The sequence below is a fragment of the Alosa sapidissima genome, chromosome 1 (genome assembly GCF_018492685.1).
Source record: "Alosa sapidissima isolate fAloSap1 chromosome 1, fAloSap1.pri, whole genome shotgun sequence".
Classification (NCBI taxonomy): domain Eukaryota; kingdom Metazoa; phylum Chordata; class Actinopteri; order Clupeiformes; family Clupeidae; genus Alosa; species Alosa sapidissima.
In genome coordinates, this window is record NC_055957.1 from 34,010,118 (window position 1) to 34,027,807 (window position 17,690).

General features: G+C 47.3%; 1 protein-coding gene across 3 annotated transcripts in view; it reads right to left on the bottom strand.

Annotated features, from left to right (window-relative positions):
* Positions 1-17,690, bottom strand: part of rgs12b (regulator of G protein signaling 12b) — a 64,727-nt gene that overhangs the window by 1,198 nt on the left and 45,839 nt on the right. The window contains exons 5-17 of one of the 3 annotated variants that reach the window (XM_042101361.1): positions 16,582-16,751; positions 16,285-16,377; positions 14,632-14,775; positions 13,596-13,775; positions 12,332-12,476; positions 12,123-12,217; positions 11,266-11,460; positions 10,956-11,029; positions 10,373-10,499; positions 9,693-9,789; positions 9,135-9,211; positions 7,897-7,993; positions 6,901-7,539 (exon numbers count right to left, since the gene is read on the bottom strand). In XM_042101361.1, the coding sequence (XP_041957295.1) occupies positions 6,901-7,539; positions 7,897-7,993; positions 9,135-9,211; positions 9,693-9,789; positions 10,373-10,499; positions 10,956-11,029; positions 11,266-11,460; positions 12,123-12,217; positions 12,332-12,476; positions 13,596-13,775; positions 14,632-14,775; positions 16,285-16,377; positions 16,582-16,751 (2,133 nt within the window). Of the gene's footprint in view, positions 1-6,900; positions 7,540-7,896; positions 7,994-9,134; positions 9,212-9,692; positions 9,790-10,372; positions 10,500-10,955; positions 11,030-11,265; positions 11,461-12,122; positions 12,218-12,331; positions 12,477-13,595; positions 13,776-14,631; positions 14,776-16,284; positions 16,378-16,581; positions 16,752-17,690 lie in introns of those variants that run through there. The other 2 variants (XM_042101374.1, XM_042101370.1) reach the window with 2 other exon arrangements.

Genomic DNA, 17,690 nt, shown 5'->3' on the forward strand with positions numbered 1-17,690 from the left:
ATCGTGTTCCATTCTTGCCACAAAAGAACACCTCCACACACACGCACACCACACACACGCGCTCTCTCTTTTTCTCTCACACACACACATACACATTTCAAGGTCAGACTGTTCTAACCTTGACGCCACACATGTACAACCTCCATTCCAGGTTCCCTTTGAGAGCATGATGTGTATTGATGATTGACCAAAACACCTCTGTCTGTCCATTTCATCTTACAGCTTTGGGCGGCCTCCGGTCCAGATCGATTGCAAACAAATGGCTAACAAAGCCATTAAGTCTCTTGTTGTTGCTAAACTGCTGAAATGTAAAGCCTTTCACAACAGTGCTTCACAGGACTGTATCTTCACAGGACTGTAAGTCTTTTTCAAGCAAGATGTGTGTGTTTAATAGCACATTCAGTGATGTGTGATTATTAGCATATATAGTGTGCTGTCTGCCTGGGCAGGGAAGGTCAGTAGGCTTAAGTATATGTGTATATGCACAGAATCGTAACATGACTTCACTCTACTGGAAGCAAGCCTCTGGGGAAAGGGGGGAGGTGTGTGTGTGTGTGTGTGTGGGGGGGGGGGGGGGGGGGGGGGGGGCTCTATACCCTCAGAGTCATTAACATGCACTGCCATCTACTGGAAGGACAGGGAGAGGGAAGAGAGAGAGAGGTTGATTGAGCAGAGATACAGACACCCGAAAGTGACAGAGGTGAGAGAAAGGGCTGAACGAGAGATAGCGTATGGGGTGAAAGGGAGAGATAAAATGCAAAAGAAAGAGTCTGCCACTCTATAGGCTTGGAGCTAGCCAAAAATCATCCACGTGCATATGCGTAACTCCTATTTGACCTCCACTGAAGGAGGAGGAGGTCTGCACTGACATGCAATCATGAGGTCGTAATTAAATCGTAGTCTGACCCCCCAGCACTAAGACAGATAGAGAAAAATCTTTAAAGGAAGGTGACCACTGTTCTATTATTTTGCCCACTGGTTAGTTTTCAAGTATCATCCAAAGAACCATAAGGAACGTGATACTCCGTTATGGTTCCTTTCTGCATTGTTGGTGATTTATTTGCTACACTGATCCACATTCTTCACTGTGTGTGAGAGAGAGAGATGAATATCCATGGTCTTACATACAAAGCTGCTGTTCTTCTTCCTTTTGCATGTATATAAAACTTGAATTTCCCCTTGGGGATCAATAAAGTATCTATCTATCTATCTAAAATTATCTGCATTATACAGTATTTAGTTATGACGTTTAGAATGAACGTCATACAGAAAGTATACTTGATACTATATAATATATGATGATAAAATTAAGTTAGTGTGTGTGCAATGACCTGTGAGGTTGGCTATGCAACACACACACACACTCCAGGAGGTCTGATGACATTTATCACCAGTGAACCAAATGTCATTGCCTAAACCCTACTGCACTATCATCGACATGGACTTAATTGCATTACTTGTGCATACACAAACACACATACTGTAGCTATTTATTTCTCAGTGACACAAGGTGTCAGGCCCCTTACAGATGGCTCTCATTTACAAACCAATGACATAGACAAATAATCTCGATAATCTAATAAATTACCTCTTTCAAATGCTAAACACATATCTTATATTCAGTGCCCCATGTATAGAAAGGCCAGGTTATCTCAACAGTGATTTGCCCCCATTCATCTTGCCTATCAGCCGTAATGCCAGGCTTCAGCTCTGCATCATTCTACAGCACGCCCAATCACTGTCCTCCCCTCTCCCCCACTCTTTCATCTGTCCTTTCCAACTTCTCTCTCTCTCTTTCTCTCTCTGTATGAGGTAGATAATTTGCAAAAACCACAAGACCCCCTAAGGAGACATAATTACATGTGTGTGTGTGTCGTCAGAGGTCCAAAAAGAAAATCATGCACATCCTTTACTCATTTCTTTAGAATAAAAGATGAAACGAGTGCCAGACAGAGTGAACGAGAGAGAGAGAGAGATAAACAGAAATGAGCAGGTTATGATCCCTGCTGCATTTCTAATCACAGAGGTGATTATGCTCCATTCAGCTCCAGCCTCCTGCTATGCTACATAAAGGGAATTGATGCACTCATTTCTTTGACAAAGCACGGGCTGCGGATCCTTCTCACTGTTCCAATAAGCATGACTGAATAATTCACACCATGCTGCCTAATACCAATCCAGCTGCTTTGACCAAAGAGGCACAGACTTGAAGAGGCTAATAGGAAGGACTTGGAGCTAAACGCCCTTTGATGATTTGGAGTAATTACTCTTTGTAACGTCCATGTTTAGCATGGGCAGAGTAGTGCTAAATGCTCCGTGGAATGCTTGAGCCTATCCTCATCTACTACAGTTTGGGCTTGGAAGGGATTTATACGCCACGATATAAATCTGGATCTCTGATATTAATAGTTTGTGTGTACATGCCAATTAATCAGCATTCCACACTTGGTCTCGCAAACAGCATTGAGATTTTGCCATTGCCACTAGGTGGAGCTCTGGCAGGAGATATACTCCACACGATGGAAGCTTCAGTGGAAGTTTTGCCAGGAAGACTATACTGCTATGACATTCATTCATTTATTCAGTCATTGTTCTTGACCAATTGTTGGCCTTAAACATGTCTTTGACTGGCATTACGTACCTGTTCTGCTGTTTTCAGGTGTAACATCTTAATATGACTCCATAACAGATGAGTTTTAAAGGTAGCGGTAACTCTGTTTCCTCTGTTTCAGTGTTTCATTGCATGTTTGTGACCTAAAGGTGGCTGTTGATAAAACACTAAAGGTGTGTGTGTGTGTGTGTGTGTCTGTGGCAGTGTAAACAGATGAAATGTGTGCTAATGTCCAGGAGGGCAGAAGTTAGGCATACGCCTGTGAGATGCCAAAGCAGCGCAGTACGGATGGATCAAAGATGGGCCTGTTCATCATCTGTCTGTGTGTCTATGTGAGTGCAGCATAGTTACATGGTCTAAGAGAGGGGTCTCCAACCTTTTTCCTTCTGAGAGTTACTTTGACAAAATGGACATGGCCGAGAGCTTTTATGTTAGCAGTAGCATGCCATGTATTCACATAGCTGATCTCCACCCAAAACCACTGAATAAGATGTGTATGCTTTTTAAAGGTGTCTTTGTAGACTGTGCTAATAGAGAGCTACTTAGAAACAGGTGGGGTGCTACTAGTAGCTACCTGGTTTAAAATAAAGCACAGGTGCCCAGGCCTTTGAGCAGGAGCCATGGCTATCACTGTCCTAGTTGTGAATGGTAGCAGATGGGCAGATGAACACGTCTCCTGCTTGTATTGGTGACCAGACAACAAAAGGTGACTATGTGAGAGAGCAGCATAGCATATTCCTTAATGTTTTACTTAATATGGATGCATAAAGAGTAGCCACAGACTGATATTTTAGTAAAACCTGCATGAATGCCCTCGAAAACCTAATAGCAATTAGATGATATGACCATATATGGGTCTCTACAGCAAGTTTGATAATGTTATAATGATTTAGTATGCATTCAGTGGTCAAGAGTGTATGAAGTTACTGGAAGTATTATGGACATATTACAATGTCAAGTTAATGATTAAGTATTTGCACTGTAATCCGTTGTTTCTTTAGTTTCTCTGAAATTCAACTACCACATTATGATGTTCTTTACTGATAATAAGCACTTCAGAAAGCTCATTAAAAGATAAAATCTTTCACTCAGAAGAATCAAGACATTTCATCTATTCTAAAAAGATGGTCTGATTTTGCTTCATTTTTTTCTTGCCTGAACAAAGACAAATGGCTAACACTGGCAAACCATCAAACGCCTGTGTAGGGATGGAACGCTAATGCTTGCGTTTCACCAGACACCACACATTGAGATCTCTGTGGTGGAGTAGAAGTGTTTGACATGAGTTTTACCAGAGTGCAGTGGGTATTACGGGCACTGTAAAACATTGTTGGGGCTGCTGAAACAACATCGACTGTGCAGTCTGCACTGGTCAGATAAAAGAGGGGCATGCTGAAAAAAGCCATTATCCTGTCTGCAAACAGTTTGACGGACAGAACAAGCACCCCTTGTCCCTGAGTAATGGACTAATGCAATGAGAGAGAGAGAGGGGGAGACAGTGAGGGAGGGAGGGAGGGAAGGAAGGAGGGTGAGAGAGACTGAGGGGAAAAAAGAGGGATAGAGAGAGTGAGAGGCAGCAATGATTACATCAGCTTCTACAGGCTTTTCTCCCCTAACTGAACCTGAATGGGAAATAGATAAGACAATGGCCAAATTAGGACAGACACACAGAGAGGTTCTGGATGAGGTTGTGTACATTTGTTGGACGAAACAGAGGCCCGTTTTGTTGCACTGAAAGCTGGGCCTCTGAGCCACACAAAGGCAGCCTAACCAAGCATTCAGCCGAGAGAGAGAGAAAGAGAGAGAGAGAGAGAGCTGGGTTTGGGCCCATACATCCGAAACACACAGGAGAAAGCCTATCAACGCTGCACAAAACACAGCCCCTAAGCAAGGGCAACAGGGGGAATGTAGGACGCGAGGAATACAAGAGGATGAAATGGACTGGAGAGGGGACAAATACTAAGCAAATCCAGCTCCATTCTACCTCTCAGTGCAAAAACACAAAAACAAAACAAAAAACAAGCCTTTCATACATTTTTAGTCATCATTTCATAATATTTGCATCATATTTCCTGTTAGAATTGTGCAACCAAAAGAGAAAATACTATATGTGTGAAACCTGCTTATCCTGAGAGTACTGACTGACCTTGAATCACATGAATGTGTGTGTGAGTTGTGTGCATGCGTGTGTGTGTGTGTGTGTGTGTATGTGTGTGTGTGTGTGTGTGTGCGTGCATGTGAAAATGAGTACTAGGGTGAGGCATATGTAAAGATGAGATTAAAAGGTCAAGTCACAGCACACACACACTCACTCAGAGAAAGAAAGAAAGTGGGAACGGGTGATCCCACCCTGGGACATTTATTAGAGCTCTATTTACAGAGGCTGCACAAACACAAGGTCAAACCGAGCAGATCTGTCGTCTACAGAAACAGAAGAGGCACCTACTGACGACTGATAGGGGAGGTGGTGTGCAATTCAACAATGACAGTCATTGGCTTAAAAAAAAAATAATAAAATGACAGGAGAAGGGAATAATAATATTATGTACACAATTAGTACTCATTCACTTCGCAGATAACACAATGAAATTAAAAACAACATGAGATAAATTATTTCTCTGTGTTATATTACATGGCGACATACGGTATATATATATTTATTTAAAAAAAAAAAAAAAAAGGCCATGGTCTGGTTTGTTTTTAAAAGGCGATGGCAGCAGTCATTCTCATTCGTTTAGCATTGTTGAATTGCAGTTGTAGCAGAAGAGTAATGATGGAGACACAGCAGGAGAGGACCCTAGCGTGGGGAGATCAGAGAGATGGAGCGCACAGCAGACGCAGGGGGCCTCGCACTCCCACCATGCCTGCTGATTAGGGCTCGGGAGAGAGAGAGAGAGGGGGAGAGAGAGAGGGAGGGAGAGAGAGAGAGGGAGGGAGAGAGAGAGAGAGAGAGAGAGAGAGAGAGACGGGCTTCATTTAACTGCGCTGGCTACTGGCGCTAATTAGCTTTGAGGCGTGGTGAAGGTCCAATGGCCATCGATTGATGGATGGATGTGTGTGAGTGTGTGTGTGTGTGTGTGTGTGTGTGTGTGTGTGCACGGGTGTGTGAAAGAGAAAAGAAGCAAAGTATTTATTTCGGGAGTTTGTTGCTATGCAGGACTGGTACACAGCATGCATGACCTCTTCTGAAGATGAACATGAACTTCTATAAAACATCAGTAACTGAACATTAGCAAGTGTCCTCGGCACACTGACACAAGATCAGATGAACAGGAGCAGCTAGGAATGTTTGTGCTTCATCAACAGGAGAGGTGTGTCTATCCATGAGAGAGGCTTTGAATGTAGACTGCATTTTATGTGTACTTACAGTGTATCGTATCTATTTTGAAACGTGTGAGTGTGAGTGTGAGTGTGTACCTGCATGTCATGTGTGCACGCATAATATCTACCTTTCCTGACACTAGAAGCAACACCTGGTTATTATCAGGTTGCTCTCTTGCGCGCTCTAAGGCGTGAGACTTCTATGTACAGATCCGAGTCTGTGAGAGAGAGAGAGAGAGAGAGAGAGAGAGAGAGAGAGAGAAACACGCATCACATGATTCCAGCTCTTTTTTCTTTTTCTTCTTTTTCCAGAACCTGCATGAGTGCGAGTCCCTGTGCCGTGGCAGTCACGAGAACAGCCTCTGGACCAGGGGGCCGCGGAGGCCATAACGGACAGCCAGCGGCAGCAGATCTGGGAACAGTGATAGCGGCTACGCTGGGCTACAGAGGTGTCATTGTGTGGTCCATTGAGGTGGGGGGTGAGGTGAGGAGGGGCTAACTCGAGTGTGCTGTGCTCTGACTTGTGGGGGGGTGGGGGGTGGGTAAGAGTGATTGTTGAGGAGAGGAGTAATATCAAGAGTCAAAAGTAAAAATGATACTGAAGAAGTCTCTTTCTCAGAATGTTTGTTAAAGTGCATTGAGGAGTATTTACACAGGGAGAGAGCATGTGCTTGGGCTGGGACTCTGGGAGTTTGGACAGAGGTGGACGTTGTGGGTGGTTTGGCACTGGTATCGCCCTGATGAAGGCAGATGGCAGGATGACGCCATATTCTCGATGGTCAAGGGGAGAGAGAGGCAAACCAAACGCTCATGCATCCACGCTCACTCTATAACACGGGACACAGACTCAGACACACAGTCCTACACATGCCCACACGACACATGTCTGTGTGTGAGCATGCGTGAGGAGGGTGTGTGTGTGTGTGTGTGCGTACGCTGGAGGGAGGGGGGTCACACTGGGGAGATACCTGATCCAGCACGTCCCTGGCCAGCGGTGGCCGAAGCGGACGCAGAGGGGCCGTTGCCATGGCGAGGGGGGTCGTCGGCCATGGCGGCGTGCGGGGGCAGCAGGCTGCTGTTGGGGCTGCTGATGTCGCCCTCGCCCACCAGCGTCAGGTCCGCCATGCTCTCCTCGTCCTCCAGGGCGCGCCCCACGCCGCCCTGCTCCGAGCCTGGCCAGTCCGCCGAGGACGAGGGCCCCACCGGGGAGAAGGCTGAGGGTCCGGGGCCAGGGGCACGGGGCAGACGGTGGCGCGGGCCGGACGGGGGCATGAGGGCGCGACGGCCAGGCCCCCGACCCCCACCACCGCCACCAGTCACGCCCGAGTCCAGGCTCTGCGTCTGGTGGCTGGCACTCAGGGCCGAGCCGTTCTCGTGGCCCCGGACGCGGTCGGCGGCGGGCGTGGAGCACAGGAGGGGCTTGCGAAGGTGGTTGCCGTGGTGTTGGTTGCAGCCGCGATGGCCGTCAGAGTAGCCGCCGTCGTAGTCGTCGTCGTTCTGGTCGTTCAGGCGCAGGAAGTCGGGCAGCACCAGGTCACTTTTGTCTAGCAGACCTCGCTGGTCGTCCGCTCGCTTGCCCTGAGCTTTGGATATGAGCTCGAAGAACTCTGCACCACGCCACAGAATAAAAAAACACACAGATGATTAAAGCAATCTGTACAACACAATAACAGTCCTGTCCACTGGCTCTGCTTTAAGGACGCATGCGAGAGATGGTGAGTGGAGCAAATCTGGACACAAGGGAGGGAGGAGAGAGGAAGACAGGAACAGAGTTCTCAACACTGAGCGGGAGTGCCCCCCGTGTAGAGCTGTGCAGATGCTAGCGTTAGTCCACACACGGCTGCCATGTCCATAGAGAGCGCAAGCTACAACACTACGCCACCAGAGTGAGAGCGGGAGAGCGGAGAAGAGAGAGAGAGAGAGAGAGAGAGAGAGAGAGAGAGAGCAGCGGAGGAGAGCTTTACCTTCTGCTTCGTCTATATTAATCTTTTTCTGCCGCCTTTTTTCCACTTGCAGCTGGGTTTTGACAGACGAGGCCTTCCCTGATGCCTTCTCGTCCCCCTGAGTGGCAACAACGAGAAGGGGGCATATTAGGGTGGGGGCCCTTGGACTGGTGGAGGAGTGGGGGTTGCCTGCTTGGAAGAGAGGCTGGGGTGTGGAGAGGGGCACATCTATGGTCTGTTCCCCGTTTCAGTGCAAGGCTGGACCGTCTCACGGGACATTAAGGTGGGAAGAGTGGGTTGACCGGGGGGTGGGGGGTGTGTGTGGGAGGAAGGGTCTACTCTACGAAAACACAGCACGACACACACGGCAACAGCACCACCACCACCACCACGACACAAACTAGCACGCCACAACACGTCGACACACAGCAGTGACCACACCACCACGTGTCCAGACATCGGTTCGCAGCCGTGTCCATCCATCCATTCTCTCCTCTATCTCTCTTTTCTCATTTCAATCGGCCTCTTTTCCATCCATGCTAATTAGGGGTGTGGGGACCTCACACAGCTGCGCCTCGATGCCAGAAATCGATGGCAAGGGGGGAAAAAAAGTCTCATCCAGGGAAGAGTCCAAGTCCAGACCCACTTCACGCCCACATGGCCAAAAGAAGAAAAAAAAAAAACTCGATCCAGGCGGCCGGGAATACTGGGTCGTTGGCATCAGCCTCTCTCACAAAAGAGAAGAGGAGGCTGAGGCAGAGAGAGAGAAACAAAGACACAGTGAAGAAGTGTCAGAGAGAGAGAGAAAGAGAGGGAGAGAGAATGAGAGAGAAAGAGAGAGAGAGGGGAACAAACATGTTGATTAAACCAGCCACAGACAAATCAGAACCAGGAAGGCGACCAAGGCAGACGTCATCAGTGTGCAACAGCAGCAGCAGCAGAAGGAGAAAGAGGAGGAGGAGGAGGAGGAGGAGGATGAGGAGGAGTGTGCTGCTGCCGCTGCTTCAGAGGGACAGTGAGAAGGGACCCAACCATGCACACAGCCCCCAGGAGCAGGCCAGGGCGAGCAAGGACAGCACAGACACAGGACAGGAGAGCAGCGTCCAGTCCGCTCACCCAGCAGGGACACGCCACTCCCCGGGCATCGCACCGCGCCGCCGACCAGGAAGAGCCGGCGCCGCAACCACCACGGGGAGGGCAGCAAGAGGAGGACGCAGAGGAGGAGGAAGAGGAGGGAGGAGTAAAGGAGGAGGTCTTACTGTTGCAGACTGGCTCCTGGCACTCAGCGGCGGGCCGTGGCTCTTGGAGGTGGTCAACTTCTGCTTGTCGGTCACTACTGTGGAAGGGGCAGCAGACACACCAGCACATAAACAACAAACATAAACAACAAACACAGGCGTAAATGGCCGCCTAGCGTCCTTCCCTCCAGCTGACCAGGAGAGCAGGTACAGCCCGGGTAGACAGCAGTTGCCTCGGAGCAAAGACACTGCACTGAATAGAGCTACACTGGCCACCACTGACTGTAGTAAATACTATACGCATTCTAACTGAATTGAGCAAGCTTATCATGCAGACCAGACTGGGGTTCCCAAAATACAGAAATGACAAAAGAAACACAAGACAAAGTGTGAAGTCAAATTCATCATGACTGATAGGAGAAAAACTCCAAAGAGAAACACTTTCACAAAATGAAATTGCGGCTCTTTAAGGTGTGCTATTCTGAGTGTGTCAATGTGTATGTGTGTGTGTGTGTGTGTGTGTGTGTGTGTGTGTGTGTGTGTGTGTGTGTGTGTGTGTGTATGTGTATTATGCCTTACCCTTTCCTGTGGCATTGTCAGCTACATCTAGTACCACTCTTAACCCATCCAGATTTGATATGGGCAGACCTAAATCAAGGGCCTCTTTCTCTCCACTCTGTACACACACACACACACACACACACACACACACACACACACACACACACACACACACACACACACACACAAAAAAAACACAAAGTTACACCCAGCTTCACAGAAAGCACACATATTTTCTAAATTTTGTAAAGGGCTCTTATGCAACACATTAGTGTTTCATCTAAAAACTGTTTTGTTTTTCATTTGCTCGAGAAGTGTTATTTTGTTGAAAACGGCAGTCTTCATTGGCATTTTTGGAGTTTAGTCATCTTGAGACATCTCTCCCAGAAACTGTGACAAAGCGGTACAGCTCACCCAAGGTGAGTCAACACACAGGGTGTGATAGGCCACAAACACACACACGCACATGCACACGCACACACACAGTCACAGTCACACACACACACACACACACACAGTCACACACACACTCCTCCACACTCCAATTTGAATAATTACAGCAATGCGCCATCAATCATGCAAATATGAACCCATCAACTGGACTGGCTGTTACCTAACTTCAAGATACACATGCCATGTAAGATTGCACTGGATGTTCTGTTAGATATGAGTCATATAATGCAAAGTATAGTACTCACTATTCTGGCCACAAGGTCCCCTAAGTGGAGTCCATATTTGGCCACAACGGGCCGTAGAACCTCTGTGACGGGTTTGGTGGGTTTCGCCTTCAGCCCAACGGATCGATTGATTGGCACCAGGTCCAATCTGAGAAGAGCGAAAGTGTGTCAAATATGTAACTGGAATAATGTCTTCTAATTGTCCCATTTCCATATTAATCGAGAAAACGATTCATTATTGGTGACCTGATCTGACAAAATGAGTCACAAGTCGCACATTTTAATTTTGAGATACAGGCCGATTACTTCAAAAAAACATTGAACTTATCGATTTTCCTTTTTTGTTCTCAGTTTTTCAATTGGAAAAAGATTGCAGGAGGCCTTAATTCAAAATGCTGTATCTTGACAACAATTCAAGATATTACTTTGACCAGGATATCGTTTTAAAGCTCATGGTCTCCTCTTAAACTCATTGACACTTGTGTCTCATGACACATTTTGCCAGATCAGGTCAAATGTATTCATTAATCATGGTGATAGAGTAGTGCAAATATTACATTATACGGTTAGGTACAAAGCTAGAAAAGGGAAGGGCAGAGCTCACCTGAACAAAGTGCGTTTCTCTAGTCGCAGGTCTCGTGAACACAACGTCATGCAGTCCTGGTCAAGCACAAGAGGCTTTGAAAAGACAAGGACAAAAGCACACAGTTAGTCAATTATGAAGCTGGCCAACACCAGGGTGACATATCAGATAACACACACACACACACACACACACACACCCCACTGAGCACACTCTTACGGTTGCCCACATCAGGTTGAATGATGACATGTTGAATATCGGCTAACACAGAGTGCACATAATAATAATAATGTCTCATAAAGCTTTGCAGTCTCCCAACATGAGCGTGTACCTTCTCTCCTCCCACCAGGAAGAGGTCTACGGCGGCAAGGTTGATGGACAGCTTCTCACACAGGCCCTGCAGCAGCTCACGGATGGACACCCCGGGCCTGATGGGAACCGAACAGCAAGAACCATCCGGAAGGTTGATGCTACAGTGTCTCACAGCGCGCTCCATCAGAGACATGGAGTTCCGGGACGTGTCACCCTGGGAGGAGGGGGGTAAATACGCCTGCGGTTACAGAGGAGGCACAGACAGGGATATTGTCTGTTCTTCTGAAGTTTGCTCATAAGGAACACCTGCACATACCTGGGTAATAAATCATAGTCAACTCAGCTCCACTTGCTGATGACATACAGTACCGTAATTTCCCAACTATTACTCACGCCTTATACATTACAACATTTCAGCTATGAGGTTAATACACAGGGACAATTAATATGGTATTAATATGTTTTTTTTTCTTTTAACTTGCATAAAACACTGTCTTGCGGCTTATACACAATGCGGCTAATACACAAGAAAATGACTGTAGCCTATGGACCACTCAACTGACACTGAATGTATAACTGCACTTCACAGACAACCAAATGTAGTGGTCTTCATAAAGTGGGTTTCAGGAGCATGCCAACTAGACAGCCAGAGGAAACGAGCAGATGGAGATATGTGTGTGTGTGTGTGTGTGTTTGTGTATGATGGAGATGTACATGTGTGTGTGTGTGTATGTTTGTGTGTATGTGAGAGATGTACATGTGTGTGTGTGTGTATAGTATATATACTCTTTTGATACCGTGAGGGAAATTTGGTGTGTGTGTGTGTGTATCGAGCGTCTGGAATGTAGTCCTGGCCTCATTACGGCCCTCACTGACCTCATTCTTGCCCGAGCCGGAGGTGCCCAACTCCAGACTAGTCCCTGAGGACAGGGAGCCCTGGGACTCGCGTCGGCCATTGCTGCCCGTAAAACCTGTGGGAACGGCACCACAGCAAGGACTTAACGAATGAAATCGCAGATTTCCTTTTGGGATGTGGGACTTGAGAGGAAGAGGAGGAGGCCTTGTTTCACTGGGCTCATACTCACTGTAGTCACACAGGTCTCTTTTCTTGGGGCCTTTTCCAAAGCTCCTGTTGCGGGACCAGGAGAAGAAGATCCCTTTCTTTTTGTCACACTGCTCGTCCTTGCTGTCGTCGTTCAGGGATCGCCCCGATTTGTTCTTCTTGTCGTCCTAAAACACCGGCGAGCTCATAAATTCAGACGTCGTAAAAACTATCTCAGAGGGCACTGCAGCACACTAAACACTGGAAGTGGCGCCATAACTCAAGTAAACCCTGATGCCAGATTCAATCATGGATTTAACGACATCACGGCAAGTTCCTTAAAAATTAGCAATGAGGTGTGACAAATTCAGGGCTAAAGTCTAGAGGCAGTCGTAAATCAACACCACCCTCTACAATGCGAGACCGGGAGGTTTATGTTGACATATGCAGACATATGCGACAAGAAGTGTTAAGTGTCAAGGAAGTAAAAAACACACTATTGAACACATCAACACTTCAATCCTCCAGTATGGAGCTGTTGGCAAGGAAGCTGCTTCCGTTTCCATATCCTCTTCCTTGTGAGAGCATACCATTCCTATAAATGCGAGGTCCGTGTTTGCTGACAGTCTACAGCAGCTTATCAGATAAGCCTGCAATCTCACACCGAGGGGCCAACCAAGCGCTTGTTTGCTACACACAAATAATTACAGCTGGCATGCATTCAGACAACACAGCCTTACAACTCCTGCTCTAACTCCTTCTAATTGACTTGACTTTCGCAAATTGTTAGTTTGGTCAAGCTATGTGTGTGTGTGTGTGTGTGTTTGTGTGTGTCTGTGCGTGAGCGCATCATACTGTAGGTGTGCATGAGTATGTTTAATTTCATGTAGGTGGTGGGCAGAACATCTACTGTGTGTGTGTGTGTGTGTGTGTGTGTGTGTGTGTGTGTGTGTGTGTGTGTGTGTGTGTGTGTGTGTGTGTGTGTGTGTGTGTGTGTGTTTGTGTGTGTTTGCTTGTTAGTGCACGAGTGACTGACTGGCTGACTGAGTGAGACACAGAGGTAGTACATCAGTCTGTTTGTGGATCTATTCATGTAAGTGTGTTTGCATGGTTACATGCCTGTTTTAGATTGTTTGCATTTGTGTCTTTGACTGCGAGAAGAGTTAATCTGCATTTGAGTGTGTGTCTATGTATGTGTGTGTGTGTGTGTGTGTTTGTGTGTGTGTGTGTGCATGCTTATGTGTTTGTGTGTGTGTGTGTGTTTGTGTGTGTGGTGTGTGTGTGTGTGTGTGTGTGTGTGTGTGTACCTTCTTGGGCGTGGATAAGTTGGAGCGGTCGGAGCTGGTGCTGTGTTTGGAGGTGGGGCTGCTGGGGATCTGGTTGGGGTCAGGCAGTGGACGGCCCTCCACCTCGGCCAGCATGCACTCCTGGTACAGGAACGACTTCAGGAAGCGCGTGTAGCTGTCAAACTTCATCAGGTTGAAAATCTGACAAACACAAAGGGCGCCATTTAGAGGACAAACTAAAATCCTCTAAACATCACATTAAAAGCTAAGAAATATGATTTCATTTGAAATCATAATTTAGATCACAATTTAGATCAATCTTTCAGGAGCAAATGTTTATCCCAGTCATCAGACACTCCATTGGTGTGTGCTATTTAAAGGATGACCAAAGAGAAGGGGCCCTTGGTCAGGAGCCTGCGGCGGTCACACAATGCGCAGATAACAAGAGAAGATGGCGAGGTGAAACTGCGAGACAAAACTGTTGTTTGTGCTTTTGTCCTTGTGCTGATGCTTTGGCCTGTAATCTGCTCAGCCAACCACCCTCTCTTCCACTCCAGACAAATGGCACATTCATCAGACAGGATATCCATGGCGGATCCCCAGGGAGCTCCGAGTGTGGTCATGTGGCAGGCATGTTGGGGGCGTGAGGGAAGGCACCGCAGTGTGGCGCGCCATAATTTGTGTCCTCGTGACAAAGTTCCAATCTTAGCTCAAACGCCAGCCCGTCTTCCTGTCGCGCTAAACCACAGAGGATCCTTTTGTGAAAAAAGCGGAAACGCTTTTATTTGTGTGTGTGTGGTGTGTGTGTGTGTGTGTGTGTGGGGGGGGGGGGGGGGGGGGGTGTTGGTAACATGGCCTAAAGCTGGCAGTTATAAAATTGATGGAAAACTTTTAACGACTGTAAGCACATCGGTACGCTGAACAGAGCTATGCTCGTCAGAGTGCTTTTACTCGCTCAGCATCTTCCCCGTTGTGTGCTCCTGTCCTGCGTTCAGGCGGGACATGTATGTGTGTGTGTGTGCGTGTGTGTGTGTGTGTGTGTGGAGTGGAAGCCTACCTGGAGCTGCTGCTCCTTGAACATGTCGGGCCGGGGCGCATTGAGGATATCGTCGGCCAGCTGTGCCTGGCTGTCAATGTTGACCGGCGTGGTGGCTTTGCTGGACAAGAAGCTGTTGTAGATCTCACGGGCCCTTTGGGAGAGCTGGGTAGAGAAGAGCAGAGGAGAGGAGAAGAGAGGAGAGGGAGAGAAGAGAAGAGGAGAGGAGAGGAGAGGAGAAGAGAGGAGAAGAGAGGAGAGGAGAGGAGAAGAGAGGATAGGAGAGAGCAGAGGAGAGGAGAGAAGAGAGGAGAGGAGAAGAGAGGATAGGAGAGAGCAGAGGAGAGGAGAGGAGAGCAGAGGAGAGAGGAGAGGAGGAGAGGAGAGCAGAGGAGAGAGGAGAGAGGAGAGAGGAGAGCAGAGGAGAGAGGAGAGGAGAGGAGAGAAGAGACAAGAGAGAGAAGAGCAGAGAGGAAAGGAGGAGAGAGGAGAGAAGAGCAGAAGAGAGGAGAAGAGAGGAGACAAATGGAAAAGATAGGAGAGAGTGATTGTCAGGGAGAGATATCACCTTTGGTGTGACAGAAGGACGCAGGCAGTATCTCATCAGCTGAAGTTCCATGGAGACTGATTTAAATCACACCATTGGGAGGACTCTCAGGTACCTCAAAAACTATCTTGATCACACAGAAAACATTTAAGGAAAGTTCCACCTTTTTGTGCTTATCCAACCAGGCAGTGAGGACCCGTTTTGTTTTTTATTTATTTATTTTTTGGGCTTTTTTTTATTCCTTTAATCAGATAGGACAGTGGAGAACGACAGGAAGCGAGCGGGAGAGAGAGTCGGGGTGAGATCTGGAAAGGACCACGGGGCGGAAATCGAACCCGGGTCGCCGGCGTACGGTGCAGGTGCCCCAGCCAGCCGCGCCAAAGCTGGGGCCCGAGGACCCATTTTGATTCAAAGAGCCTGGAGAAAGCACTACTGATTACATTCAAGGCATATTTAGACTACAGAACTCCCTGATCGCATAGCTTTCACGTCCCTTCATGGGATGATCGGACGCTTGTCTTTTTCGACCTGCAGAGTGTTCCATTTTCAGAGTACCAGATTGAATTTACAAATGCACTCAAAGTGGCATCTAAAGTGACTATAATAAGACACTGTAGTTTTGCTGCTCTGCACTACATTTCAGGTCCTCGGGTGTTTCCCAACCTGATTGGACAAACAGCATCTCTTTGTTGTACAACAAAACTGAAAGCAGCCCATACTTCAGGCCATAACACTCTCCCTCAGGTCCCCGAATACACAACCAGGACCATGGTTAAAACCTCATGTCTATTATCACAACTCAAATTTCTGTGATGTCTGCAAAAAATGCAATAGTTTGTTTTCTGCACACTGCAAAACTGAAACCTTAGTCCTGTCATAACATACCAGAACTGTCTTTGCTAATTGTAGCTACCTTTACCACTGGGTAAGTAATTTGATCATTATGACCCCAGTGTGGAGAGCCCCTGATAGTGATCTCTCTCATTTTAACTGATTCTAAAATACTGACACCAACTAAGACAAACGCACAAATGCATCACTATAAAAGATGGCATTAACTGCACTGCTATATATTACATACACTGACACACAGGTGGGCTGCTGCTGTGAAGACGAGAAGCTCTTACCTGCTTTTTATCCGTCTCTGGAACATGGCTGAAAAACTCACAGGCCTGCCAGAACAGGATGTTTTCCTCGCTGAACTCCTTCTTCAGGAATTCCTACGATTGTAGATTTTAATTAAGTGACATTGTAGATGTGAATGCCTAAGAATGTAGATGTGATTATTTGAACAAAAGCTAGTCTACAGTATAACCAAAGCAGCTAGAAAAAAAAACAAACCAAAGCAAAGCAATTCAAAAGCTTAACAAGCAGAAACCCAGACGAGGATTATATGTGTGGATCGCGGAGAGTCGTTGGCGTACCGAGAAGTAGCGGACGCCCACAGGGTCCTGCAGCAGGCGTTCGAAGCACACGGCCCATGATGCCACCCGGCGCTCGGTGTGCCGGCGGTGGCACTGCACGCTGGGCAGACTGGCGTTGCTGTTCAGGCTGTTGTCACTGCCACAGCCCTTCAGATCCACACTGTTCAGCTCTGCATAGACCATACAGGTTACCACAGGTGAGCATGGACACATACAGACACAGACAGAACTATACACATACACACACACACACACACACACACACACACAGGTTTTCCAACACATTGACACGTACAAGCTATTTGAAAGCACAAAGGAGGGGACTTGGAAGATAAGGTTATCTTAAGAGTCTCTATGACTAAATGGACATGTATGACTACATGTAATGTGCAACACCACCCATGGCTGAGAAATATCACCGCTAACTGGTGACCCCCCCACCCCCACACACACACACTCCTCGTGTCCAGTCCCACTTGACTAGTTGCCGTGACTGGGTGTCCACCTCACCTCACCTCACCACAAGTAGCTGCAACCCTCATGCTGTGAGAACTCACACATGCCTGAGTGGGGAGTTGCATATCTACCAGAGATCCCACCTCAAGATTTCACCTCATGCTTGAACAGGAATCAGCATTCCATGACTGTCGAAGGGAAATCCTACCCAATAGTACCGAGAGGGAGACAGCATGTAGGCATTTAGCCTTTTACATGACTGCATCCTTTTCACACAGCTAACCAAATGGCAAACGGTGTCACAGCTAGTCAGATGTTTTGTTCCCATCTGACTTGGATAGACTGGGCAAGACACACACAAACAGATCACACACACAGAGTCGGCTAAAGCTAACTTGTGGCAAAATAAACACTTTAACAGAGAGAGAGAGAATAGTTTTCATGTGTTTGTTTGTTTTACCCACACCATCATTGCCAGGCTCACATTTCCTTCTCTCGTCTCACAATGGAAACTTTTTTAACACACCACTTCTCCATTCACTGTTCTTCTCTACGCTAACCAGAACCAGCCCCAAAGTAGAATTAAAGACCAAACATAAAAACATAAAAATATAAAAACACCACACAGCCTTTGCTCTCACTAGTGTCAGGAA